The following is a 27,987-nucleotide window of genomic DNA, read 5'->3' as shown; positions in this document are numbered from 1 at the left end:
GAAGGTCAGGCTAGTAAATCTTTTGTAGGATGACGTTTTGCATTGTGTAAAGAGTTTTCCCTCAATAGGGCTTTCTCTAGTATTCCTACAATGCAGCTAAACTAAAGTTTTTCTCTATGGTATTATTAATTCCGTTCATAATAGTTCTCTTAAATTTATATAAGGAAAAAAATGAGTATTCACAATCATCAGACAGGCTTTAATTTACCATTATCCAGTAGCTTTTACTACTACAAAGACACTTACAGAGTGGCATGCTGGATTGGAATTGCAAAGACTGGCATGAAGAACGGTCACCATCACTGTCACCAATGAAGGCTGCAGCTTAAAATTTTGCCCAGACAGCAAGTCTGAAATTTCTGCCTCCAGAGAAAAACTTAAAAAAAAATCACAGTATTTTTAAAAAGAGAGATTTAATGCATATATGAAAAATTGGAGGGCAGAAGGAAGGAGAAGGAAGCATTTTGTATATTTAGATCCTCTTACAAATTCATGCTGCCAGGAGAAGTGCAAACAAGAATTGAGTCACTCTTGTTTCCAGTAGTTGGTACTCCCTAAGTGAGAGCACATTTCAAGCAGTTGGTCTACCGGCTTGCTATGTCTTGTTCCTTCATCTGCTAGAATGCTTGTGGGTCTTTCTAAAATATCCTTGGAGGAGTAGGTGGAAAGTGGTGAATCAGTTTAGTATCTAGTCACTCCCCAGGGGAAAAAAAAAAGTGACCAAGTAACCAAATAAAGAGAGCTATGAGTTCAATAACCAAGATCATTCCATGGCATGGATTCTGTTATCATTGAGCATAATTCCTTTATCTCTTAGAGACAATCAACCTTCAGCCAGGGGAGTGTAACCTTAAAACGTCATAACTCAGTTTAACATAGTGTTAAAGTTTGGGGTGATATTTGTCAGTGCTGGGGCTGATACAATCAGTCTGAGGGAACCTAGAACAAAGAGTGGTGGGTGAAGAGCATGTCACCTCTGTGCACATTTGTTTCCTTGATGAACAAGGAACTATTAGCTGCAGAGAAAGCATTATCTAGGTGAAGAATGATGCTGATTATTTTAGTTGCCTCTCCTGAAATTGTGGGGTAGAACAGAGGGTCTCAGTGAGTTAAGCAGCAGGTTTTTTACTGTGATGCTGAGGATTTTTTTTTAATTAAGTTTAATTTGGAAGGGTATATAGACACATAGCTCTTCTTCAACAGAAACCAGAAATCAATTTGAGATATAGACCTCTTTTTAACCTCTGCTCTTACTTCATTAAATCAAAAAGTTTTACAGTACTGAATCATATAAGACTTTAAAAAGTCTAAAGTCTTAAACAATTAGTGTTGGGTTAAACAATAGATTTTATACAAAGTTCAAGAAGAACTTGTTAATAAAACATCTGAAGGGGGAAATAATATATTCATTGAGCATGTAGCTTTCTGAAGGAGCGTGCACCATCTTCAAATTTTAATTCTCAATAAATTTAAACTTCAATTGTGAACTTCTATATAAAATATTATTTCTAAATTCATCTTCTCAATAAAGTTGTTTACCACTTAACAGAGTCTTGCCATGTTATGTTTTAAATTAATAATTGCTCTCATTGCTCTAAGTAGAAATGTAACCCGTAAAGCATTAAAAAAAAACTACTCATAATTTTAGTTTGCTCTTAAAACTACAAGTATTTTAAATTACATTTGTTATTTCAAAATATTTTTCTTTAATTTCACCATTAGGCAGAGTTCATGATATTATTACATCTTTAAATAATTTATAACTTTTATAAAAGAATAACAATGTTAACTCTTCTTTGAATGCAGATTTTCTGGTTTTAGATGTAAATTTTTCTTTTTATTTTTACTGAATAAGTTTATTTTTATTATTTCTTTTCACATGTCTGGATCTGCTGGATTATAGACATATAATTTAAGTTAGCATCTTAGAAATCCAGGAACTTTCATACAACAAACTCATTAAAATATATTTCAGAATCTGACTCAGATAACAATATAAAATATCCACTTTTATCATTTAAAAAATGACCAGCATATTTCATTTTAAAAGGATAGTAAAAGTTTCTTAATCAAAAACTTCTTAGAGGTCTTTTACCACATGGATTTACTGCAAACTTGCTGTATCTGCCAGGCCAGTAAACCTGCCATCCCCTTTAGTCAATATCTCACATTGAGATGCCATGTTTTAAGAATCTTCCTGATCGGGTAAATATTATAGAATATATTCTTTTCTAACCCTATAGACATACCTTTCAAGGGCACATTTATAAGAGCTGGAAGGACAGGGGAAAAATAAAACCCACACTGCTTTTTAGAGTTTTAAAACATTCTTTATTGGAATTTCAATAATTCATTTAGCAGAGTGTGCAAAAATTTTTATAGAAATCTTTTAATTTTACACTTTTGCCATATATTGAAAATCATATTTAATATGGTCTTATATCTTTTAGACTGAAAAACAGAATATGTTAGAATTTGTCAGTGATAACTTGGGTAAGAGTTTAAAGAAAATTATGACTAAATCAGAACTCAGTTTTTACCTATTCCATATAGGAGAAGTAAACAAAGTCGTGAAAGTTCTTCCTAGTTCTGATTTCTGTAGTGCTAGACCAGGATCCCTGCAACACTCTGAACAGTGATTCATACTGTAACAGTCGTAACAGCAACACTAGTAACAATCATAAGTGAACTGTAAAATGTGCTGTAAATACTGTTAGAATTAACCTGTGCAATTCCAGAAATTTCTCCTTAACTAACTTCTTAAAAAGAGTATAAGAAACAACAAAAACGCTAAGGAAGGCCACCACCAGAAACAAAATGTAAACATCCTAAAAGTTTATAAATTTAGGTACCTTCGCAAGTTAGTCTGCATTTATTTTTGCTAGACATATTTAGTGTAGTAACCTAGCCTTCTTAACTAAACTGAAATTAATATCAATTTTTCCAACAGTTGTGCTAAATTTCTTTGCACCCAGTATGCAAAGTCCTTATTCATACATGTACCTTTCTCTCTCATTTAGATAAAGCTGGGACTTCTTATATAGCTGAAAAATGTCTTTCCACTGGTAAGACAAGTTATATATATTGTCTCTCAACATGAAATGAAACATATCTTTTTAAAAGTTTTAATATATATTTAGAATTAAACTATATTATGATTTGATAATTTATCTGTAGAACAACTATAAAAGCAGTGAAAAGTTGTTCTTTTGGAAACCAGGATTTAAAAAAGTGAAAAAGACAGTAAGAAGTTTCTCTGGCTCCTTTTTATGTCTTATCCTAAATTAAAAGGGTATTTTAAAGAATTCTAAATTAAGAGAGAAACACTTAAAAACAACATTATCAAATTTAAATAAATTTGTTATTCTTGAAGAAACAACATGCAAAGGATTTCACACAACAAGCTCCTTGAATTGACCTGGTGTTCCTTAGAAAAATTCAGAAAAAATTCTTGCTTTACAACTGAAAGCATTTGTAATACGGAGTGAAAAAGCAAGGAAGAAGTAAGTAACCTGCCTATTCTCAGCTTTAAAGATACGACAAGGAAAATAAAAATTATTTATAATGACATTTAATAAGAACTCAGATGAGGTTTTCTAGGAAAATCTCTTCTATCCTATACTTTGACAATGATCACAAAACTCCAACAAACCTTCTGACACCTCCTTATAGCTACAAAGCCAAATATTTGCAAACAGTTTCTATATTACAATGTATTAACTGTAACCATCCAACAAATTGGCTGTTTTAATTTCCCTAATTTTAATGCTAAAAGCAAGAATACAAAATCTTAAACTGATTAATGAATTTGAGTTAATAAACAGTTTTTCTAAAATGAATCTTTTCCCAAAAGCCAAGTAAACACTTATCTTGAAGTAAGAAAGCTACACTTAAAAGGGCTCTGTGAAAATATATATGCTTAATCTAAAATCAATAGTTCAAAGAACATGTACCTAAGAGCAGTTGTAATTTTTTGATGACCAAACTAATTGAAACAGACACAGGTATAACTAAAGGCCATTATCTGCATCTCTACTCATAATTATAAGAATGTTCCAAAGTTTTAAAGAAACTCCACAATTTAGTCTGTCTCATGAAAAGTATGGCCTTAACATGAAAAAATCAGATCCAGCCTGAGAAACCTGACCACAGATTAGGAAATAGGGGTATATAAGATCCCTCAACCTGACTACAGATAAATCTCAAAAATGTTGTCATATTATTGTTTTTCTAAAAGTGTAAAAACTAGACTTTTACTATGAAGATCCATAAATGCTTTGTTATTAAGAGATTTCATCTTTAGGTTTGTTAAATTTTGTCTTTAGATATTCAGAGGAATGTCAATACTAAAAATTAATAAATAGCTGAGATTAAAATTATATTCGTACATCTTAAGGGAGAAGCACATAAAGTGAATTAATTTCCCTGTTTGAAAAAAACAATTATCATCTCTTCAAATGGGGGAGAAAAAAGAGAATCAGTCAAAACTACCAGTTCTCTATTTAATATTTAAATAATTATGCTATTCTTACTTATTTCACCTGTGTAAAACCCCTTCTCATCTTGTTCTGCTATGTTCACGCCACTCTTCTCTTGTACTTCCTCAGTGAATATAATATTAAATCCTCTCTTTTAAAATTAAAAATATTTAATATTAAAAATCAGGTCTCTAATTTATTTCTAGAGTTCTTAGAATTGCTAAACAGGACCCCATTTTTTTTTCATTAGAATGTGACTTGATCTCTCATAAAGGCAATCTACCTCAACCATTATTCAAGTTTTTCAAGTAGCTTAAAAAAAACTATTGAGGAGCAGTGTCTAACTTTAATCTTTTCACCTCCTGGATTGCCATGTAAGGCATATTAATAGCAACTCTTCATTGGTTCTTATCTCTAGACCAACTGTTCCAAGGAAGAACAGAAATGTTACTTTTAATGGCCTCCTAGAAAAACAATTTTGTGCTACATGTAGAAGTTTTTTCCATAGGCAATACACTTGGATTCATCTGCATGCCAGTTCAATCTTCCCTTCATCTGTTTGCTACTTACTAGACATTTATGTAAATATATCTGAAATTCACAGAAGGAATGCTACAATAATATATTATAAAACTAATAAATTAATTTGTTATAGGAGATATAGGATATCTGTTTAAATCTGTTAGAAATGCTAACAATATCCATTTTTAATGAAAAAGAAAAAAGTACCTGCAAATTTGGTTTAAAATTCATATTCAAGCCTCCTTCATTTATTTAGGAATATAAACCCTCAAGATTATGGTTTTATTTGTCCTCCTCCTGACTTGTGTAATAAGCATATACTGAAATGACAGTTGTTAAGAAATTAATATCTTTTAGGTTTTAGGGCGTTAATAAAAGAATAGGAACTTCTCAGATCTGAGTATGTGTTTGTGCTCGAACATATATATATATATATATATATATACATACACATATACAATATATATGTATATATGTGTGTGTGTGTGTAGTTTTTATATGTAGTAGTCTATAATTTTTAAATTCTTGGATTCACTCCCTATATTCACATATTGAGAACTTATGTATCTTATAGCCTTGGACATCGTTTAAAACAAAACAATCCAGAAAAGTTCAAAAGTAATATTTTCTTTTACCACAAGAGGGGGCTAGAGAATTCTAATCTCTTCTAAGGTCTATAAAACCCTTTTAACTGCTACTTTATAGACATTCAATTACAACAGGCCATAATACATTAAGGCATTAAAATACACATATATCCCAACATATGCCAAAGCAAGCACTACACTAGTGTGCCCACCAGATGATCACCAACACCAACATCAAATAAACACTTAGGCGTCTTCAAGAGGTTTATATGAGATTTTACGCTTTAGTCAGCTCTTTTGGTTAGGTGAACCCTTCGGAATGGAAAATATCAAGGAATGTGATAAAACGCCCAAGAAGTGGAGAGTATGGCAGGAGAAGAGTGAAGTAAGGATTAAGAGAACTGAAATTTATGTAGTTTGGAAAAGTGAAGACTCGAGGGATGAATGTTCACAGTCTTTAAATATCTTCTAAAGGTAACAATATAAATGAATTAGGGGAATTATCCAGTCTCGGAAGATGGTATAGAAGAGAGCAATGGCCTGAAACTAAGGAAGGAAAAGTTTAGGTTAGACATGAAGAATAAATTAGTAATAGTAGTTGGGCGGGAAATATGTCTTGCAAAGGAAGGATACAGAGCATAATGGCTATATTTGATAATTAATTAAATGAGATATTAGTAAGAATGATGTGAATTCATTAGAAGGGCTAGATTAGATAACTCAAGTGATTTTTTTCCCCTAAGCTGTGACAATCTCTAGGCCCAACTACGTACTTGGATATTCATAAATGTCTTTCAATGATGATAATGGTCATTTGTAGAAAGGAGTGCTCATGATCCCAGTTAACCCTATGTTTTTTTGATTAAAACAAAATCTGGAGTATTATTATGAAATAACATAATTACAAAATTAACCATTAAAATTATGCTTATCTCTTACAGAATTCCATTAAAATAAACTATACCATATAAGCTATACCCTAACAGCTCATAGAAATGGGTCCACAAATAATTGGCTAAAGGTTTCTATAAGTGAAAATTTTCCATGAAGGAACAACTCCCCTATAAATCCCAGTTTTACAAGCCAGAGAAACCACTTTGTATAATATTTCCCTCTAGACTAATGTATCTGGGTTTAAGCTACTTAGGGCCTAACATAAAAAAACCTGTCACTCAAAGTCAGAAAGGCAGTGTAGAGCATAAGTGTAATTATAGTTTATGAATTCAACAATCTTCCCATAGTAGACAATAATATTCTAGATTAACATGTTTCAGCATCGTTTTAAACAGCATTACTAACATTTACTTTTTACTTGAAAAGCCAGAGTTCTATGACAAAGCAAAAGAATTTATGGCTAGAAGAACAAAGATCACCAAAGCATGAAGAAATCACTCTAAATATACACTTACATATATATACAACAAAAATATATAAAACATAATGTATATTAAGTATAAATAAAATTTATGCCTATATAAATTAAGTATATGTATCTACATACTTGGCCTGAAAGTTTTATGCTTAAACAAAATTCTTTCACATTTAAGTGAATATTAAACTTTGAGATAAAAATGGTCAATGGCTTTGCAGCTTGAAGAAGAATGGTCTGCCTTTGACTTAGTTTTATATATATATATATATATATCAGATAACTATATTACATTAGCAACCAAAACACTGTATATCATTTTGCCACCACTGTAATGACCACACTAACAACTTCAATAATCACATACTAGGACTTTCATATTACCACTATACTCATTGACTCGTTTAGAATTTGGAGAGAAACAAAAAATATTTGAGGCAATATAAAAAAGCTTAATCTCATCAGCCAAATCACTCACTTAAAAATCAACTATTTACATTTTAAAATGGCCACTGTTACTTCACTACTAATTATAGTAGAAGCTCAATAAATGTTGACCTTTCAAAGAATGGGCTTTTGCTCATATTGCCAGTGTGGAAAAAATTTCTAAAATCACGTTGGCTACAGCAAAGGCCAAATCTTATCCTGACTGTCTTTCAAACTACTGTAAGTCCAACCAACTGTTTTTTTTTGTTTTTTGTTTTTTTTTCTGAAAACTCAGTCCTTCAAAATCAGCACTTGATTATGTACCATATACCTTATTGTGGGGGTGTTCAGTCTTCTCTCTTCAACTAGATGATTTACTTACTAACCAAAGGAATCGCACCTTATTTCTTTTTGTATCCTCCACGCATCATCTAAATTCATAACTGAATAAGGGCATTCAATATAGGAATTCAATAACTAACTCTTCATTGGCAGTCTATTAAAATCTATAACATGGACAAAAAGGCCAAAAAAGATAATGAATTAGTTCTCTGTCAAGTCAATTCAGAAACTAATTGTATGCTTTTCACAACTGTAATTGTCCGAATTTATGGAGCCCTTTGAAATTCTTTATAAAATACTGCTTCCAAATCATTCTGGGAAGATAACATACATAGGCCAGAGAGACACACATGTCTGAAGAACTTGACTAAAACTTCTGAAAAATAGCTTAATGCCCATGGTCAGGCAAAGCTATCTGGGTCCGCACTGAAAAGCATGCTGAGATCAGGCAGGTGAGGAAAGTACACGGTACGGGTCAGGGGAGGCTGTGCCCAGGTCTTGGTTTTCTTACTGATTCTGTCTTGCTGACCATAGGACCAGGCACTTCACCTTTTTAAAATGTAGTTTCCATTTTGGTAAAACAGAGATTAGATTGGGTGATTACCAAGTCTCTTCCTTGTCTAAACTGCCATGGTTTTAATGTTAAAATGTGGGTTAAGTTTGCAAGGAGTTTTTCCTAGTGAAAGAGGCATTATGGAAGCTATCCAACAATCAACACATGCGAGAGTGCTTTACTAAAGCACTGGACAGAAGGTTAGAGTTTAAATACGCACCAACAGCCCAAACATGCTTGGCTGAAGAATGAAAAATGAGTAGTTCATAGACAGATAATTGTTATTGTTTTTTTTATTCTACACAAAACATGTATAATCCTTGGTAATCATTTGTTTAAGTTATATAAATTACTGTCAACTTTGAAGCCCAGTTTGTCATCTTCATCTGTGATTTATACCAGACTATATAAACGACATGATGTCTTAGATCTAATAAGACATTTATCTTCATGAAGGAGGCCACTGCAATCCTGAGTGACAGCTTACTTACCCTTATCACAGTTAACTCAACACTGAGTCCTTAATTTCTCCAAATGATCTGAAATCTGATGGACTCACCTGAAGCCAACAGAGACTTGTTCAGAAATCTACCATGCTCATGAAAGTATGTGTTTTACAGTAAGAATTTATTCTTTGACTCTCAAAACACAGACAGAGAAACCAGTTTTGTGCTCTTCCACAGTGTACACTCTAAATACACAGACATAACTTCTGTTAGGTTTGACAGGAGTCATATGTCTTATTAAAGAAAAATATACCTGCAAGCAATAAAGATAAAAGCAAATAACTGAAGAATAAAAATAAAATGAGATAAATGCTTGTTTGAATGTATGTATGTTTATTTATATAATCATATATGGAAAGGGACTATTTGAGTCATTTCTATTATCATCATATAATAGAATAAGAAGGTACTAACAACCCTAAATATGTTCATATAGTTTATGTAATTTAAGAAAAATACACGCGAAGAATGTAATGTGCTTGACCCCATCAGTGAGAAGGAAGCAAATGGCTTGCTGTTTTTAGGCCATTAACTCTTTCAACCTACTAGGTACCAATGACTGAACTTGCAATAGCTTTCTAACATTCCAAGTCAAGCAGCCATAAAACACACACATTTTCCTCCAAAGCTGTCAGCAGTATTCAGCCTAAGGTTTACCTAATCAGAGGGGTCACTTACCACTAATCACTGCATCATTAATTCACACATCCCATAAGTACTATAAGAAGTGCAGTTTATTTATTATGTGAAACAATATAATTTATATAGTAAAATCAGGCCTTACACACAACTCACAGCCATGAGGTCTCAAACTGGCTTGCGAACAAACATTTTTTTATCCTCACTGAATATAAAATCTATCAGGGGTACTATGAGTAGACTTGCTATGGTTTTTCCAGTAGTCATGTGTGGAAAGTGAGGTGGACCATAAAGCAGGCTGAGCACTGAAGAATTGATGTTTTCAAATTATGGTACTGGTGAAGACTCTTGAGAGTCCCTTGGACAGCAAGGAGATCAAACTAGTCAATTCTAAAGGAAATCAACCCTGAATATTCATTGGAAGGGATGATGCTGAAGCTAAGGCTCCAATACTTTGGCCACCTGATGCGAAGAGTCAAAGACCCTGATGCTGGGAAAGATGGAGGGCAGGAGGAGAAGGGGGCAAGAGAGGATGAGATGGTTGAATGGCAACACCAACTCAACGGACATGAGTTTGAGCAAACTCGGGGAGATAGTGAAGGACAGGGAAGCCTGGTGTGTTGCAGTCCATGGTGTCGCAAAGTGTTGGACACGACTGACTGGCTAAACAACAACAAATCCTCCAGTTATCATTACAAAACATTAAAAAATATTTTTAAGAAGTGTTAAAAATAAGACCATAAAAACTGATTTTCTTTATTTTAAAAATATTCTGTTTTTTAATATATCTTTCAGAAAAGGCATGGAGTTGAAAATGGCCACTACTGGTACATGAACAAGTCTACAATTTCTTTTAAGTCAAGTAGCATGTGGCACCCCACTCCAGTACTCTTGCCTGGAAAATCCCATGGACAGAGGAGCCTGGTAGGCTGTAGTCCATGAGGTCGCTAAGAGTCGGACACGACTGAGCAGCTTCACTTTCACTTTTCACTTTCATGCATTGGAGAAGGAAATGGCAACCCACTCCAGTGCTCTTGCCTGGAGAATCCCAGGGACGGTGAGCTTGGTGGGCTGCCGTCTATGGGGTCGCAAAGTCAGACATGACTGAAGCGACTTAGCAGTAGCAGTAGCAGCAGCATATAAATTGGCCTATAAAGGCTCTTCACTTAATCATTTTTACTCTTCTCCAATGATGGTTACAGGTTTTTACTTTTCCAATTCTACTTTTCATTTTGCTGGAGAACAAGAATGCTTTATAACCTTTAACATCCAGATGTAAAAATAAGTTCGAAAAACATTCTTCCTCATTTCTTCCCAGATATATCTGACCAATACCAGTTATTACCTTTTCTTTAATTAGAAGGTAATAATACATGATACATAATATTAATACATTATTACAGATTTCTGGTTTCTTCACTTAAAATCATTTTTAAAATTTTCTTCCAGAAGGAGTCACTATAACCTTTTATAGAACACTTTCCCTAACCCATCTTTAAAAAATTTATATATGTGTTGTTTAGTCACTAAGTCATTTCTGGTTCTTGCAACCCCATGGACTGCAGCCTGCCAGGCTCCTCTGTCAATGAGATTTCCAAGGCAAGAATACTGGAGTGGGTTGCCATTTCCTTCTGCAAAAGATCTTCCCCATGCAGGGACTGAACCAGCATCTCCTGCCTTGGCAGGCAGAGTCTTTACCACTGAGCCACCTGGGAAGTCCCGTATATACACGGGGTTCTTTGTAATTATATATCCATTGTATATTTTGGACAATGAGAGCAATCAGATTTTGAGCTTCATAGTTGGCTGGCTTTTGTAGTTACTGTATTGAATGCTTCATACTAAAAAATTTTTCCTTCAATACAGTAGAAACTATGTCTTCCTAAGTCTATAAATCTAAATTTTATTACTTGTTAGCAAGTTTTCATTCCTGATTATGGGGTTATGCTCTTGTTTGTAGGTATCTCTCCATAGGCTATAGCCTGACATTCTCAGACTGAGGGCAGTTTACAAAGGAAGAGGGGAAGGAATTGTGATTAGGTAGCAACATGCTCTCATTTTTATGCATGGTTTAGCATGTAACCTTGGTTTTCATTTTATGCTGTTGCACCTGGTCAGGTTTCTATATTCTTCTAGATCTCTTTGTAGTTTTCGCAAAAGCATGACCCAAACACGACACGCACCATGGCTATTGCTTCTCATCACTGACGTTATGGCCAAATGGGGCAGACTGCGTCCTTGCATAACTGTACGTTTAGGATACTGATCTGGCTAGAGCTAGAAGGCAACCAAGCTGAAAAATTTTAGGGCTGATCTTTCATTTTTCTAATAAAGATAAAAATTCCAAGTGTTTAAAATAATGTTACTATAAATAAAATTTTTAAAATCTTTTGTTCCTAATGGATCACTGTAGCTATCTCATCAGCATTTATATCTGTCCATCTGTCAACATATTAATAGTGTGTTTTCCCAATGAGATAGTCAGCTCCATGAGGGCAAGGACTGTGTTTGACTTTTTACTGTCTAATAGCTTAGCTCAGCATTACCTTATAATCTCTAAATAAGTATTTGTTAAAATAATGAATAAATAGCATATCAAATGTTACTGTTCTCTATATGGTGTAATCTAGTAAAATAGGATATAAAGTTTACTTAAAATTTTAACATCTTTATAAGCATCTCTTTAATTTCACAAGAAATGCACATATCTTTATTTTTCAGGGGACGGAAAAAAACATTTATTGTGCCCATTATCCATCAGGCACTAGGCACTTTGCTAGATTCAATACTTTGCAAAAACATATCTTATCATCCTACAGTCAAATAAACAAGTCTATTCTTACCTCTACTATTAACAGTGACACTTTGGGAATTCGTTCAACTTTAATGTGCTTTGGGATTTTCCAGGTAATAGGTTTATCTCTCAATGCTAATCACTTTCTTTAACTTCAACTATTTTTAATGAAAACATTTTAAATATACTATTTCCACTTAGAGGTCTTTCTGGCTTACTTACTGTGTTCTCAGTTGTGTTTGGGAAAGCTGGAAATACTAAGTAAGTGACCTATGGATTAATGAGGTACTATTGTTCTAATTCTGTCAAGCATTAGATTGATCAAAAAGAAACAAAACAAATTTTTTTGTTTTGCACTGTTAATTTTGTATAATTATTAATCAGCTACCAATGTAATTATTAAGCTTTCAACCCAAATGATGTTTTTAGTATAAAAACTTAGGTATTACTAATTGAGCTAGGATACAAAGCTCAAACAAAATAAACTGCTTCTGTGTGACTGAATCTATAGTTCTGTTTGGTGGTTATCAATTCAACGAAAATAAGAAAATATAAAATCACCAAAACGGCTAAATGAAATAAGAATTAATGACAAATTAAAAGGAGAAGGGAATGCAGGGATTATGAACACTTGGAAAATGCCAAAGTCGGAGGGAAATTTGCAAGAAAAATAAATACCAAGATCACAGATTAATAAAGAAAAATAAAGAATAATTTACCAACTTTAGTCCCAATCCCTAAGTGAATAATAAGCTTCCAATTTAATATTCAGTTTAGTAGCATTTTGACATCCCCCCAGCACACACACACTGCAAAGGCACAAGAGAGACTTTGATAAGATAACCATGTGCATCAATGATGATCAAACCTTCTGTTCAAGTGGCCAAATGCCAGAAGAGGCACAGTGAACTCCCACCCCTGGGATATCTGAGCCTGAGCCAGAAACTGGCAGCCACCATGCCAAATTTTTTATATTCGTGTATCTTAAAAATTCATATATATTTTGCATGCCACTATATTACATACCAATGTGTTTCTAATATAATGTTTATAAGGGTTGAATTATTTAACTCTTCCCATTCCCAAATCTTCAAATGAAATGGATGCAGATCCAGGAAGATCTGCATTATGGTCCTTGTGATTTTCCCTTCCCCTTAGACAACACCAACATGGTCAGAGAGATGTGAGTATGGGTAAAAATGGTATCCTATTATAATATGATAAGCTCAAGAGTCTCAAATAATCCTCAATATATCAATAATTCAATAATCATAAAACAATGCTCTTAATTCTCATGAACTTCACTGAAGCTAAAAAATATGAAAGAAGGTTAAACTGGGCCCTGCAATCTTAAAAAGGTCTCTTAGCTTTTCAGCTACAGTTCTTATAGAAAGATCGATAATGATGTCTTCCTGCTCCAATATGGAATTAGTGTTTCCCTAAGTACATTAACTTGAGAACTATTGAATTATCTAGGAGGATAGCACCACAATGAAACAAATAGTTGTTCTTTGCAAACGAGTGATTACCAATACAGAGAACCTTCTGAAGGCTGCTAGATTGAAAATGACCAAAGGCAAAGACCCAGGACAAAAAGTATAAAAGTTTGGTCATCCTAAAGACAGAAAGATGACACTCACCCTCATCCTGATAATCTGACAAAAAAGGTGCATCTGATGTAAAAGAAGGGCCATGAGTTCCACTGTGATTATCATCGGAGCTGTCCTGTCCAAGGTAATTTTCAGGTTGGTCTCCCCCTGAGGGACAAAAAAGAAAGAAACAAGGTCATACTTCTGACATCTTAATAAATGTCTTTGTAGATTCCTTCTAGAGGCCAGTGTTAGTCACTCAGTCTTGTCTGACTCTTTGTGACTCCATGGTCTGTCCATGGAATTCTCCAGGCAAGAATACTGGAGTGGGTTGCCATTCCCTTCTCCAGGGGATTTTCCCAACCCAGGGACTGAACCTGGGTCTCCTGCATTGCAGGTAGATTCTTTTCCATCTGAGCTCCCAGGGAAGCCCAGATTCCTTCTGGTATTTACCAAATATATCTATTAACATAAGAGAAACATATAAATAATTTATAGAACCAACCTACCTGGATGGGAAATTTTCCATTCAACTAACTAGAACTTAGAAACTGTTAAAGTGAGGAGACCTTTTGCCACCAGAAAGAAATTTCCCCATCACACTTAAAATGAAAACATAGTTATAAAAATATCCCATTAATTACTACCTTTACCCTGAATGCCTCTATTTCCAAATGAAATAGAATAAATTACACAAAGAGTTAAACTTCTATACATAATACAGTGCAGCAAGGTCAAGCAGAGAAGGCAATGGCAACCCACTCCAGTACTCTTGCCTGGAGAATCCCAGGGACGGAGCGGGGTGCGGAGCCTGGTGGGCTGCCTTCTATGGGGTCGCACAGAGTCGGACACGACTGAAGTGACTTAGCAGCAGCAGCAGCAGCAGCAAGGTCAAGATTCTTTCCTTTGTTAAAAAATAAGAGAAGTAAAATTTGGAGAGAATCTGGACTATTCCAATTTAAATCACTACTTGTTTTGCAATTTTAAGGAAGTTCTCTTTATAATTCTGGTTTACAGCCTACGCAACCACCTCTTAGGAATTCTAAAAACCCTAAGAAGGTAATATTTGTTCTGCAAAATTGCTTTGATGAAAGGTAATGTATATACAATTCTGAATAAGGCAATTAAAATAATGCTAATCTCTTTTGGGCGTTTTTGACACACTAGTGGATTATATTTTGTAGAAGTGGCCCATGCTATTACAACACTTTAAAAGGTTTAGAAAGAAGATGTTAGTTCATTCAGAAACCAAAAGAAAAGGCTCTGCACTGCAAATGGCTTTACTCAAAATCCCCCAAACAGAGGTACAGTCTGCTGATAAAAGGACACCAACAGCTGCTCAGTTCATTTCACAAACATGAAAAGGGGATTTTCAACTGAATTTAATATTATCTCAAATACTAATTTCCAAAGGAAATCACCAATGCTAATCTCAGTAAACACTGTAGAGTTTTGGCCCTGGATTTCAACTAGGGAGCAGTGAAACTGAACAACCTACATAGAATCTGTATTGCCTCACTTTAAAGGTTTATTTCCTACAATTAAACTAGAAGGATAGGGAGAATATAAAATGATTAAAAGTGGAAAGCTGTAGCCTTCTCTTTCCATAAATTAGATGATCATATCTAGATTCCTCTGCAGACGCCCAATGATAGGTAGACATCCATAACTGAGTTGAACACCTGCAGATACAGGACTTTAAAAATAAACTGTGGAGTTTGTTGTGGAGAATAAAAGTAAAATGAAAACAAACAAACCCCTCACACAACAGTCACTGGCTAGAGTGGGAAGAGGTGCTGTGTTTTACTAGGTTACTTGATCAAGATACAAAGCTTATAGTTCTGCTAAAGTACTACTGAGAAATTTCTATTATAAGCAGAAAAATCTCAAATACTGAACTGAGGGCTAAAATCCTCAAATTTTACATCACTGCAAATCCACTGAAATGATATTATCAAGGCAATCTAAATGTATAGCTGGCAGGCAACCTGAAAGTGAGCTGTGAGGTTAAAGGAATTTAAAATTTTTGAGTCAAACAAAGATCCAGTTAAAAAGTAGTCATATGGGTTGCCAAGCAAAATTTAACATTTGTAGGACATAATGGGCATTATTTATCAACTGTCACTCCAGACTCAAAGTTTTCTGCTTGTTCCAGAAATCTGACAAATCCACTCTTACAAATTCTAGCAGTCTAGGCTTTTTTCAAAAAAGCAAATCAGGAGGGGCTTTGCTTTGCTTTGTTATTTTAAATGAGCTTTTAAGTTTTGGAATAGTTGTGGATTTATTCTAAGTATTGTAAAGATAGTACAAGGAGTTCCTACATACTGTTCAACCAATTTCCCCAATGTCAACTTTTTACATAACTAGTGTACACTTGTCAAAATCAAGAAATTATCATTGGTACACTGCTATTAACTAAACCACAGACCTTATTCAGATTACACCAGTTTTCCCACTAGTGTCCTTTTCCTGTCACAGGATCCAATTCAGTTATATTTAGAGCTTCCATTTTTAAAGTACTATCCAAAATACCTGCCTGGATTCGGCATGCCTGGAGAATCCCATGGACAGAGAAGCCTGGCTGGCTATAGTTCATGGGGTCGCAAAGAGCTGGACACGACTGAAGTGACTTAGCATGCATGCATGCATTATTAACTTCAGATGGAAAAGTCACTTCCATGTGATTCCTATGGTATCTAAACATAGTTACTCCAGGTGAGCTTTTAACAGCTACCTCTGTGCTAAATACAAGACCATGACTCTGTAAAGTATACAACAACAAAGGTAAACACCTCAATGCAGGAAAAACAGAGCCTAGGTCAGTACTAAAAATGATTGCAGTGGGGGAAACATTTAAAAATATGTTTTACATCCAAGTGTAATTAGTTCCTGATGAGGGAAATGTAGCTGTAAGTGTTTTCAGTGTCATATCAAGTGGCCCAGCTCCCCTGGACACACACAGAAAAAAAGCCAGTGACATATAAATAGACACTCCCATGTAATTAAAATGATTACAATTATTCAAGATGCATGGGTGAAAAATTTTATAGAAGAACTAACAATTACTGTGGTCATTTTGGATTTGTTGAAGTTTAGAACATAATTTTTTCTTAAAACATAATCGCAAGTAATCTCTGGACTCATCTACAGCTCTTAGAATTGCAGTTACAAGTGGCCACAACCACAGTCCAGTGGGATCAGACGTAAATGATCACAAACCATAGTGACAGACATTTCCATTCAGTAGCTCTACAATTAGGGCTTAGAACTCCACCTGCTTTGAGTGGCTTTCTCACAAGCAAGACCCTAGCCACTAGAGACACTCTTTCCCATTGCAACTTGCTCAGAATCAATATATTTCTACCCAGATATATATATTCTAACACACAATATCTCCATTAATCACATCTACTACCTTCAGTCCCTTCCTTTTGTATTTCTAAACAAGATCTGGGGGAACTATATTAAGGGTTCACCTGCTATTAGCTGGTAGTTTGCTCCTCTAATCCTAAGTATCATAAGAATTGGGCACCAGAAACACCCCTTAGTATATTCAGTGGCAGGTTTCCACTGAGTATGGTGCTGAGGAGCCTGTAAGGAGGATGGCTTCTCTATTGTTCTTTCCTTCAAGTCAAACTCAATTTCATTCATGCTCCATAGAATGATAAGGTGGGAATTTTGAGGGTTGGAGCAGAAAGATAAAGCAGCTTTGTGTCAGGTGTAAGGTAATTATTTGCTAGGGTTTCTGTGCTATTTGTTTTTATTCCCTGTGTTTTCATTAACAGCTAATGAGTTTTCTCCCTTAATTCTGAAACAATAGCTTGGCCACTTGAAGTTGGCTTTTTCTGCCATGAATTCAACCAGCTGTTGCTGCTCCATAAACTTTATGGAGAAGTGAATTAAACTGCTAAAAACTTTCATTTCCTAATTCAATTCCAAATAAAACAGGGGAGAAAATGAGCCATGATGATGCTCCCCTCGTAACTATTTTCACTCACAGCAAATCCATCTGATTCTGAACTTGCAGGTACTATTTGCGGATAAAAACAAACCATAATGATGATTTTACCAAGAAATAAGAGAAAAATTTTAAAAGACAGAAAAAATAAAAAAGCATAAAACATAAGCATAAAATAATAAGAATAAACACAACATATAAATATATGTTTGTTTATTCAATATGCAAAGGCTCAATGTGTTTTTTCATGTTACTATGAAGTCATTAACTTTTACTTTTCTCCTAATTAATTATGAGCTATATTATAAAAACTTTATGCACATCTGCAACCAACTATATGGCATGGTTGAAAATTTTCTAGGGTTTGCTATTACTTCACCAAGTATCTCTGGATAATATAAGGAAAATGAAATTAAGGTAAAGTTGCATTGTTTTTGCTTTCATTGTTGACAATGAAAGGGAATATACAACTTCTGACTCTATTTAATACTTAAGAACCTGTGAGATACACAGCTCCTTCTTTAAATTAATAAATCTTGAACAAAATGTCATAAATAAAGGTCTCTGATCCAATCCAGTTAGTTTTCATGCTTGATAACGTTAATACTGCCAGATTTTCACAGACCAATTTCCCAGTAATGCAGTTCCCAAAGCTGAACTAAGGTAAGATTAGTAAAACTTCAGCTTATTATTCCTTATTTATAACCATTCACCTAAATTATTAAATATAATACCAACTAAAGAAATATATTGAGTACATACGTGTCCATATATGTGAAATGTTATTCACATGTAAACATATTCTGGAGAACATTTGTAACACCAAATCTAAAGTTCTGTCAACACTTCCATTATAAATTAGATACCATATTGCACATACTCATGCATTAGAAAATGTATGGTGTTTCCCACAGAACATCTTAGAGGCTTCACCTATTTCTAAATATCCATTTCGATTTGCATGGTTAGTTCTTGTGATTAATCCATGTATAGTGAAGGTCTCAAATTCTTCTCTGTTCTATACAGCCTGACTTCCTGCCCATCTTTTATTTTTTTCTTTTGGCCTCCTACATCTAGCCATAACTCAATGTATAAATATTCTTTTTTCCCCCAAGGCCCTGGAAGTGAGTATAATAGTACTGAATGTCATTAAGTCTACAGAACAAATGACAGCCCAGGTAAAGAAAGTTTCCATTTATCATCCTTTGAAAAAGTTGCTCCAACTAGATCTTGAATGTACAAGAAATAAATTGAGCCTATGACTGTTTTTTAGCTTGGAATATTGTTTATACTAATTGTATAAATCATGCAAAGAATCACAGACTTTTTAAGAACCTTTAGGGATCTCATTTGTAGAGAGAGCATGGTTTAAACGATAAGAAATGGAATCAAATAGGTTGGATGCTTATAGCAGAATCACTCCAACAACCAAAAGGGCAGCATGGTTTAATAATACTTCCAGAATGAACTACATCTGTCAGGGGTGAGTTGGACAGGAAAATGCCCAGGGGAGCCAATGGAAAAGTTTTTTTTTTCCCTGTTTCCTTTAAAAAAAAAAAAAAATCCTTCATGATGCAGTTTTTCATTTTGACCAGTAGGGTGAGCTGCAGTGTGTAGCATCATCCTAATTCTTTAAAAAAAAAAAAAAAAAAAAAGGTAGCCACTGTGTGAACCCTCTGCTCTTTCCTTCCTTCCCCTGACTCACACCGCAAATGCTGAGATTTTTAACCCTTCTTAGGTTTCACATAAAGACATAACTCCTGGACATTAACAAACTGGAAGACTGACAGCAAAATATAAACCAGATAATTGTATATGTGACAACGCACACTTCATAAAGCAAATTACAGCCTGTCAGCAATCATTCCAGCTTTACGCTAACACATTCCATCCACCACTGTTATTGTTCAACTGCTACTAAAATGGGACCTGCTGAGTCTGAATATTTTCAATAGGAATGAGATTTTGACAGAATTCAAAACATGTAAATCTAGGTATTTGGTAGTATGTAGTAAATATACTATAAAATGAATGCATTTATTATATGGCAGCCAGGCAATCATAACTGACATTATTGGTTCATTGTTCTGTTTTCCACTGTATTCTCAGCGTTTAAGTCTTACTATGAAGCTATTCAACTGAATTTTCAACATGTTTTGACTTATAGGAGAAAGCAGTTCTAGTAACAATAAAAATATAATAGCTAACTGAACTCTTACTGGTTACAGGCTCTGGGTCAAGACCCTTTAGGTACTATCTCATTTAATCTACAAAATAATCCTGTGATATACTATTAACCCAAAGTTACAGATAAAGAAATTGAGATCCAGAGATTAAACAATTTACCCAAAGTCATACAGGTGACTCATAAGTGGCTCTGACCCCGCCTTGTCTGATTACTAAGATCTTGTTCTAATTTACTGAGCTGTACAGTCTCCAAATATGCATGCTTTGTAAATTACAATTATTACTCAAAGGCAAAGCATACTGAATGACTTGAATTTATGGCATGTGCCATTAATATCAGTATTTTTTTTTACTTCAGCAAGGTAAATCTATAAAATCAAAAGTATAGTTTATTATAAGTAGTGGGAATACTAGTAGTCATATTATGCATGAACCTAACAAAGTCAAATGTGGTCAATTATTTGGTCAAGAAGGAGCTGGTCCGATTTATAGGTTCAAATGTACCTATTATAGTATTGTTGCAGTGATTTTTTAAAGAAATACCACTTTTTAGCAAGAAGCTCATGCTTACAAAAAAATACAACATTTTGGGTTTAGTCAGATCAATATGTTGAATTTTTTTCTAGTGACGTCTGTGTGATTTGGTTTGATCCTGGATATTTTGATGCTGCTTCAGAGAAAGTGAGGCAACGTGTTCCACACCCAAATACAGCTTTGACCTGGCCTAGCTATAGAACTCATTTCCTTTCTGGCACCACCATACTTAAGTCTCAGAGTAGGAAAATGCCTCAAAAATATGTCATTAACTCTGAATGTAGCAATTTTATTACTATTTGATTTATCTTGCTCTCTTTCCCTCTTTTCCTTTCTCTCAAATAATAAACTGAGTGGACCTCAGCACCTAGTCCCTGTCCTGACGCATCCTAGGATCTATCATATCCCAATCAGCTTATATTACTTCTTGAGGGACACTATAAGCCCACTTGGATTTCAATATCTCCTGCTGAAGAAGAATGGGACTACATTTGTCTACAGGCAGATATAAGAAAATTTCACAAAAGACAAAGAAGTAAAAATAAAATAACGTATAATAAAGAAGGTACTATGGGTAAGATAAGCAGGCCTGAAAACGTGAAACATCTTTTAACATACTGAAGAAAAGGTGAGTTTTCTTTGTGAGTAACATAGACCTCCAATACCACTAAAGCTGGAATGGCAAAAAGTGACAAAATTCAGCCTCCTTTTGCCCCTCTGCTTAATAGGAACTCCTGTTCATGTATGAAAATAACAACATGTATGTGTATAACAACAACATTAACAACCAAAGCCTCTTAACACCAACAATTCTGTTCAATGTTTGGCCTTTTTTGGAACAGAAGTTTCACATGGAAGAGTATCTCCTTGTATTTAAATTTTATTTTTCCATCTTTATTGGGGTAGCACTAACAAGGAAAGTGCACTAATCTTAAGAAAAGTGGTATCACTTTTTAAGTTTACGGAAATGCCTTTTAGAGATGAACTGTGATCAAGAACTTTCTAAACTGGCAAGTGTGTGTTAAGTGCATGTCAGCTGACAGGGATAGACAAGTTCAGAGATTGGTTCTTCCACTCTGCCTCTCAAGTATTAGTACTGACTGGAATCTTTATTTTATATATCATGTAACTCCCCTTGTACACAACTTAACAGTTCCTTTTCTGTTTTTTTTTTTTTAATTTTATTTTATTTTTAAACTTGACAATATTGTATTGGTTTTGCCAAATATCGAAATGAATCCGCCACAGGTATACATGTGTTCCCCATCCTGAACCCTCCTCCCTCCTGCCTCCCCATACCATCCCTCTGGGTCGTCCCAGTGCACCAGCCCCAAGCATCCAGCATCGTGCATCGAACCTGGACTGGCGACTCGTTCCATATATGATATTATACATATTTCAATGCCATTCTCCCAAATCATCCCACCCTCTCCTGGTAAACAATAACTATTAAACAAGTTTCCAAGAGAAGTATGTGTTGCTGAGAAACACAGTGAAATGCTATATAAGAGAATTGGGCTTAACCATCACCTTATTCAGTCTCCAGATATCAAACAAACTCACTGGCTTTCAAGTCCAAGGGCTTATTCACAAAGAATTTTAAGCAGAAACCCCAAAAATGTTGTATTCAAATTAACCAGAGATTTCTCTCAACACTTTGGGTCCAAACCATGAAAATTCATTAGAGGCACAATTCCTGAAGTAAATTAATATTTATACCAAAATTCTCTGTTCAGAACACAGAACTGTACTCTTTACCTGATTTTCTGTATTGATCCAGGGATAATTCTATCCAAGAAAAAATAGTTTATGTTTTTTTCCTCAACAAGTTTCCAGGCTAATCAAATAAAATTAAAGCAGTCATTAATTTATCACTTTATTTTCTTTGCCATCTACATAATGACAAGAATCAAGAGGTTCTATGAACTTTTAATTACCACACATGCAGAAAAGAAAGACTAAGATAGGGTAAAAAGGTATTCTTTATCAATTACCATGGGTATTATATGATCCTATTTTATTATTTATTTTAAAGTACACTTTTAAGTGGTAGGTTAACTTGCCACACTTATGTAATACTGGTTTCCAAACATGAAACAACAGAGAATACTGCTATTTTATATCATCAGGATCTCACCTATAAATTCATATGTAAAAATAAACAAGGAAAAAACATGAATGGATATAAACTACCAAATCATGATTCTACTGAAAAAGAGCTACTGTATTAAATCAAGTTTTTTGGCGTGCTTCTTTTTCTCCCAAGCTTTGTTGATATATCATTGACATACAATATTGTATTAGTTTTAGATGTACATCATAGTGATTTAATACATGTATACATTAAGAAATTTGGGGGGGATTTTCCATAAACTTTTAATGAGTTGAAAATACATTAACAGGTAAGACTCCTCCACCAAGACTGTAAGTTTAGTCAACATCCATAACCTCGCATAGCTACAATTTTGTTCTTATGATGAGAACTTTTGCAATCTACTCTCTTAGCAACCTTCAAATACACAATACAGTATTGTTAACTACAGTGAGCTTTATTAAATAAAAAAGTTAAGTATGCCCAGAGCAAAAATTTCAAACATTACAAGAAGGAGTGTAATGAAAGCTCATCTTTCTTCCCTTCTCATGGTTCTTCTCTCCAGAAGCAATATGTTTTGTGGGTATTCTATGAATTTTCTGTCTAAATATAACAAGTGTCTGTGAGAGTAGTAAGTCTTTTTGTTTAAAAAAAACAACAAAGGTAGCACTTGTCTTATCTTGTATTCTGCTTTTCCTCCCAATCATTTATCTTGGAGGTTGCTTCATATTAGCAGAAATAGACTTACTTCACTTTTAACTAATTTTTAGCCAAAAAATAATTAATGCACATGGTGAAAATTCAAATCGCACCAAAAGATATAAATAACAAAGATGCTCTCTGTACTCACACTGGTACCCGCCTCAGCAGGGGTACCATGGTTAATAGATTCATGTGTATCCTTCCAAAAATATACTATATACAAATAAAAGCAAGCAGACTTGCATGCATGTGTGTGCACATACACACATACACAGAGTGCACTGTCCAAACTGCCCTCTTCATTTAACAATATGCCTTGGAGAGCTCTCCATGATACACATATATATTCCTTTAATCTCCATGTAGCACTCCATTAAATGCATATAACATACTTTATTTAACTAGTCCCCTATTGCAGAGCATTTAGGCTATTTGGAGTCCTTGCTATTCCAAACAATGCTATAAAAGAACATTTGTGCGTATATTATATTGTATAGGGAATACAGAAGGCAGCAGCATCTGATTCAAATGAGTTCTTTTGCCTGCATGAAAGTCAGTTCTTTTTCTTGTGTCTCAAGATCACATATGCCAAGATGGGACTTTACAAAGGACATCAAGCCTTAGAAAATTTTAAGGTTAGAAAGGAAAAAAGTGGGTCTTTTTGTTTAAAAAAAAAAACACACAAAAACTAACCTTTGATAGAATAATGCAATAATGCATTATTGCATTATTCCACTCTAGAAAAACCCAACCAGTAGATGTATAGGAAGTAAAATATTTGAAAAGGTATCAAAGTCAGTAATTAAATTCAAAAACAATGTGTATGTATACTTCCACTTTCTACAGATTAATTTGTATAACATGTAGCAAATAGGGAAAGGGGAGAAAGGTCCAAAGGAAGTCAAGTCACAAAAGCAGCTGTCAAGATTGTTGATGCTAAAAGTTTGGGCTAAAGCCAAAGGCAGGAGCATTCGTCCAGTGTACATTTCCCCCTGTTAAATTCCCAAAAGACATGGAAAACATTCTGGAAGACTTCTTTTTAAAAAGTAGTATAGGTTAGGATATTCTAGGTTCATAACCAACACTTGTGTTTATAAAATATTAGCATTCCAGGAATAGTGATAGAAAGACACTTAACAATAAATTACAAATATTGTAAATTCAGACTTTTTCTTACATTTGCAAACACATCATAAATTTCGGCTATGTTTCTTTGTGTAAATCCTACTTATGACTGTGCTAAAACCTTCTGGCATGAATGCAAAGAGTATTTTCATAAATAAAACTTGTAAAATCACTGTACACTCCATTAAGTCAAAAACACTTCTCTTCAACTTCAAAGGGAAACCTTTCTCTCCTTTTTTTAGTGCTAAGATGGTGTTTCTTTGCTGCTTTAATGGCTTGCTTCTTGTAGTTGTCATAACTACATGCTCCAAGTATGTGATAGTAAAAAAGAGAAGGAAACTGACATCCATGCTTCGATTCAACATGTCTCAGACATTACAGAGCAATAAGCTCATAAATCTAACCTCTGAAGTGCCTACCAACAAAAAGTCTGCACACACAGCCTTTAAACACAAAATCTCACAAATATATGTATATATACATATACTCCAGTACATATATATATATATGGTGAGTTAAATGGCCTTATACCAGGGTTCAGCTGGAATGGATGAATATTATGGAAAGATATGTGAATATATATTACCTAAGTTCCATACATAGATTTACTTGCATAGCCCTACTGTGAAACATAAACATAATACTTGTTACCACTTCAGTAAGCGCCTACCAAGCGGCAAGCACTCCTCATGAGTTCATCATCTTATTAAAATTCATTACAACTCATAATAAGTGTGAAGAAGATATTATTAGGGCTTCCCAGGTGGCGCTAGTGGTAAAGAACGTGCCTACCAATGCAGGAGACGCAAGGGACGCAGGTTTGATCCCTGAATCAGGAAGATCCCTTGGGAAGAGGGCATGGCAACCCACTCCAGTATTCTTGCCTGGAGAATTCCATGGACAGAGGAGCCTGGTGGGCTACAGTCCACAGGGTTGCACAGCATCAGACACTGAAGGACAGCACACGCACACACATAGATATTATTAGAAGATTTTGTAAATGAGAAGGTGATGTCACTTGCTATAGCTCACAATGCTTGTTAGTAAAGGAACTGGGATTCGAATTCAGATCTAACTTCAAAGCTCATGCTGTTTCCTTAATAAAACATTAAACTTGAAACAAAAACTTAAAAAACCCTCATTGTTTTATGTATTTTGTGTCCAAATACATAAAGTATCTTATGCTTTCATGTACCAGGTTTCATACTAGAAACAAAATATCATTACATTTTTTATTAATTTCAAACTAGATTTTTTCTTTTGTTCTTGCATTATGGTGAATTTTTAAAATGTACAAAGGTAGGAAAAAGTGTAATAACTCCCCTTGTACACATTGTCCAGCTTCAACATAATTTATGATCCATTTTATTTCATCTACACCCCACCCCATTTATTTCTTCCTCTCCCATATTATTTTGAATAATACATCAGAATCTATTACTTTATCTTCAAATATCACAGCATACAAATACAAACATAATGTCACTGTCACACCTAAAAAATTAGCAGTAGATTCTCAACATAAAAAATCCAGTCAGTGTCCAAATTTCTAATTCTCTCGTAGATTTTATAGTTTGATTCAGGATGCAAATAAGGTTCACACATTAGTTGATATGGCTTTTAAATCTCCTTTAATCTATAGTTAATGTGGTTTTATAATAACATTTGCTTTATTCATTTTGTATTATTTGCTTTTCCTAAGCTGTATTTTTTGGCATCAATTCACTTTGACAAGGGATATAGGCCTGCCACTTCAAAATAAGATTTTTAAGATTCACATAGTGGAAAGTTTCCATATTGAAATATACCAAGTAATTTTCTCATAAACCCTCTACATCACCTATGCAGATACTCAAAGAATCTTCAAGCTGGCAAGAAATTTCACTGGTCCATATTTACCATTATTGCAAGTATAATGTAAGGGACCATTGGACAGAAAAAAATACCATTTTGTTACATATATTTATGATATTCCCATGGTCTTTCTTAAATTTTTTTTTAAATATTGTATCATTTGTTTTAGACTCTGGGTCCATGGTGGGCAATTTTTATAATACTCATGAAGAAGTTTTATAGCAATAAATTTAAATTATAAACACTATGTCTTGTAACTGAAACTTTTTCTAATTGTAACTGTCACTAGGATCAATACCATCAAGCACTATGGCTACCTAAACAGGTAAAGCTAATATTGTTGCAGAGATTTGAGCAATATCACGTTTTAAATATCTGATTGCGGAAATGGTAAAGTTCCATAGCAAAGATTCCAATGTACTTTCTTTGTAATTTTAAGTAATTTAGGTAGAGAAAAAGTTTTCAAAGTAAACAGGGCTTGAATTATCAAAGGAATCTCAATAAAAAATAAAAATAAAAAGTCTTTCCCATGTTTTACAATTTTGTTTAAGCCCATTAAAAGAGGTCTTTCATTTATGTCCCTTCTATATTAAAGTAATAAATTATTGGGATTATTTTTCTTCCTATTTCATTATTTTTAAATGAACATCATTCAGGAAGTTAAACAGTGGACGAATATGAAAATTTAGGTGAAAATGGAAGGAAAGAATTATCATAACACCATGAACAGAAACTATACTATGTCCAGTCACCATGCTAGGACTTACACGTATTACTATTAGTCCTCATGACAACCTGCAATGAGGCAGTAAAATACAGCAATGAAGATACTGGGCTCTAGAATACTAATAAGCATGGAGTTTCTTATTAGGGTGATGAACACGTTCTGAAATTAGACAATGGTGATGGTTGTGCAACTCAGTGACTAAAGTAAAAAACCACTGATGCATACTTTTAAAGGGTTAATTCTTTTGTTATGTGAATTATATCACAATAAAGCTTTTATGTTTTCTAAAAAGAGTACGTTACAAAGTCATACTGATTAAGTTAGACTCCTTGAAGAGATTGGCCTTGAGCAATTCTCTTAACCACTCTCTGCCTCAGTAGCCACATCTATCAGATGGGTATATTAACAGTACTTATTCCATAGGGCTGTTCTGAGGGTTAGATAAGATAATGCATGTAAAAGACTTCGCACAGTGTCTGGCACATCTTTGTTTTATAGATAAGGAAGCCAGGATTCAGAAAAATGAAGCAACTTGCTAAGTTCACGTAACCTTTAGCTAAATGGTATAGTGAGACTTGAACCCAGGATTATTAGGCCTCAACGTCCATGCTCTTTCTACCACACCCTGTTTCTTCTCCAGAACAGGGACAAAACTCTCCCGATACTATTCCACGATCACTCTTCTATCGCATTAAACCTGGCATTGAATGGAATGACGGATAAGAAATGCTTTGCTTGAAATCCTTCTCTAGGTCTACTCTCCCAAGTATCTCTCTTTCAAAGGTTATCTTTTCAGCACCTTGTGTCAACTCTTTTGTAACTAAGGACTATTTTCCCTCTAGGTACCAGACTTTTGTACAAATATTCTGAAGAATATGCATGTGTGTTTAGGGAAATGCAGAGTTAATAAAATTCATCCAATCACCTTCCTGCACAAAAATCCTGCCACAGATAAAAATGCCAGGAATGTTTGGGGCCACCATTTCTGTCCTTCTTCACTCCC

General features: G+C 34.3%; 1 protein-coding gene across 2 annotated transcripts in view; it reads right to left on the bottom strand.

Moving 5' to 3' along the window:
* The window catches only part of SKAP1 (src kinase associated phosphoprotein 1), a 304,772-nt gene that overhangs the window by 193,460 nt on the left and 83,325 nt on the right, over window positions 1–27,987 (bottom strand). For both annotated transcript variants that reach the window (XM_070389735.1, XM_070389736.1), the window contains exon 4: window positions 13,857–13,973. In XM_070389735.1, coding sequence (XP_070245836.1) covers window positions 13,857–13,973 — 117 coding nt within the window. The remainder of the gene's footprint in view (window positions 1–13,856; window positions 13,974–27,987) is intronic.

The sequence above is a fragment of the Bos mutus genome, chromosome 19 (genome assembly GCF_027580195.1).
Source record: "Bos mutus isolate GX-2022 chromosome 19, NWIPB_WYAK_1.1, whole genome shotgun sequence".
Classification (NCBI taxonomy): domain Eukaryota; kingdom Metazoa; phylum Chordata; class Mammalia; order Artiodactyla; family Bovidae; genus Bos; species Bos mutus.
This window is presented reverse-complemented; position numbering and strand designations above follow the sequence as displayed.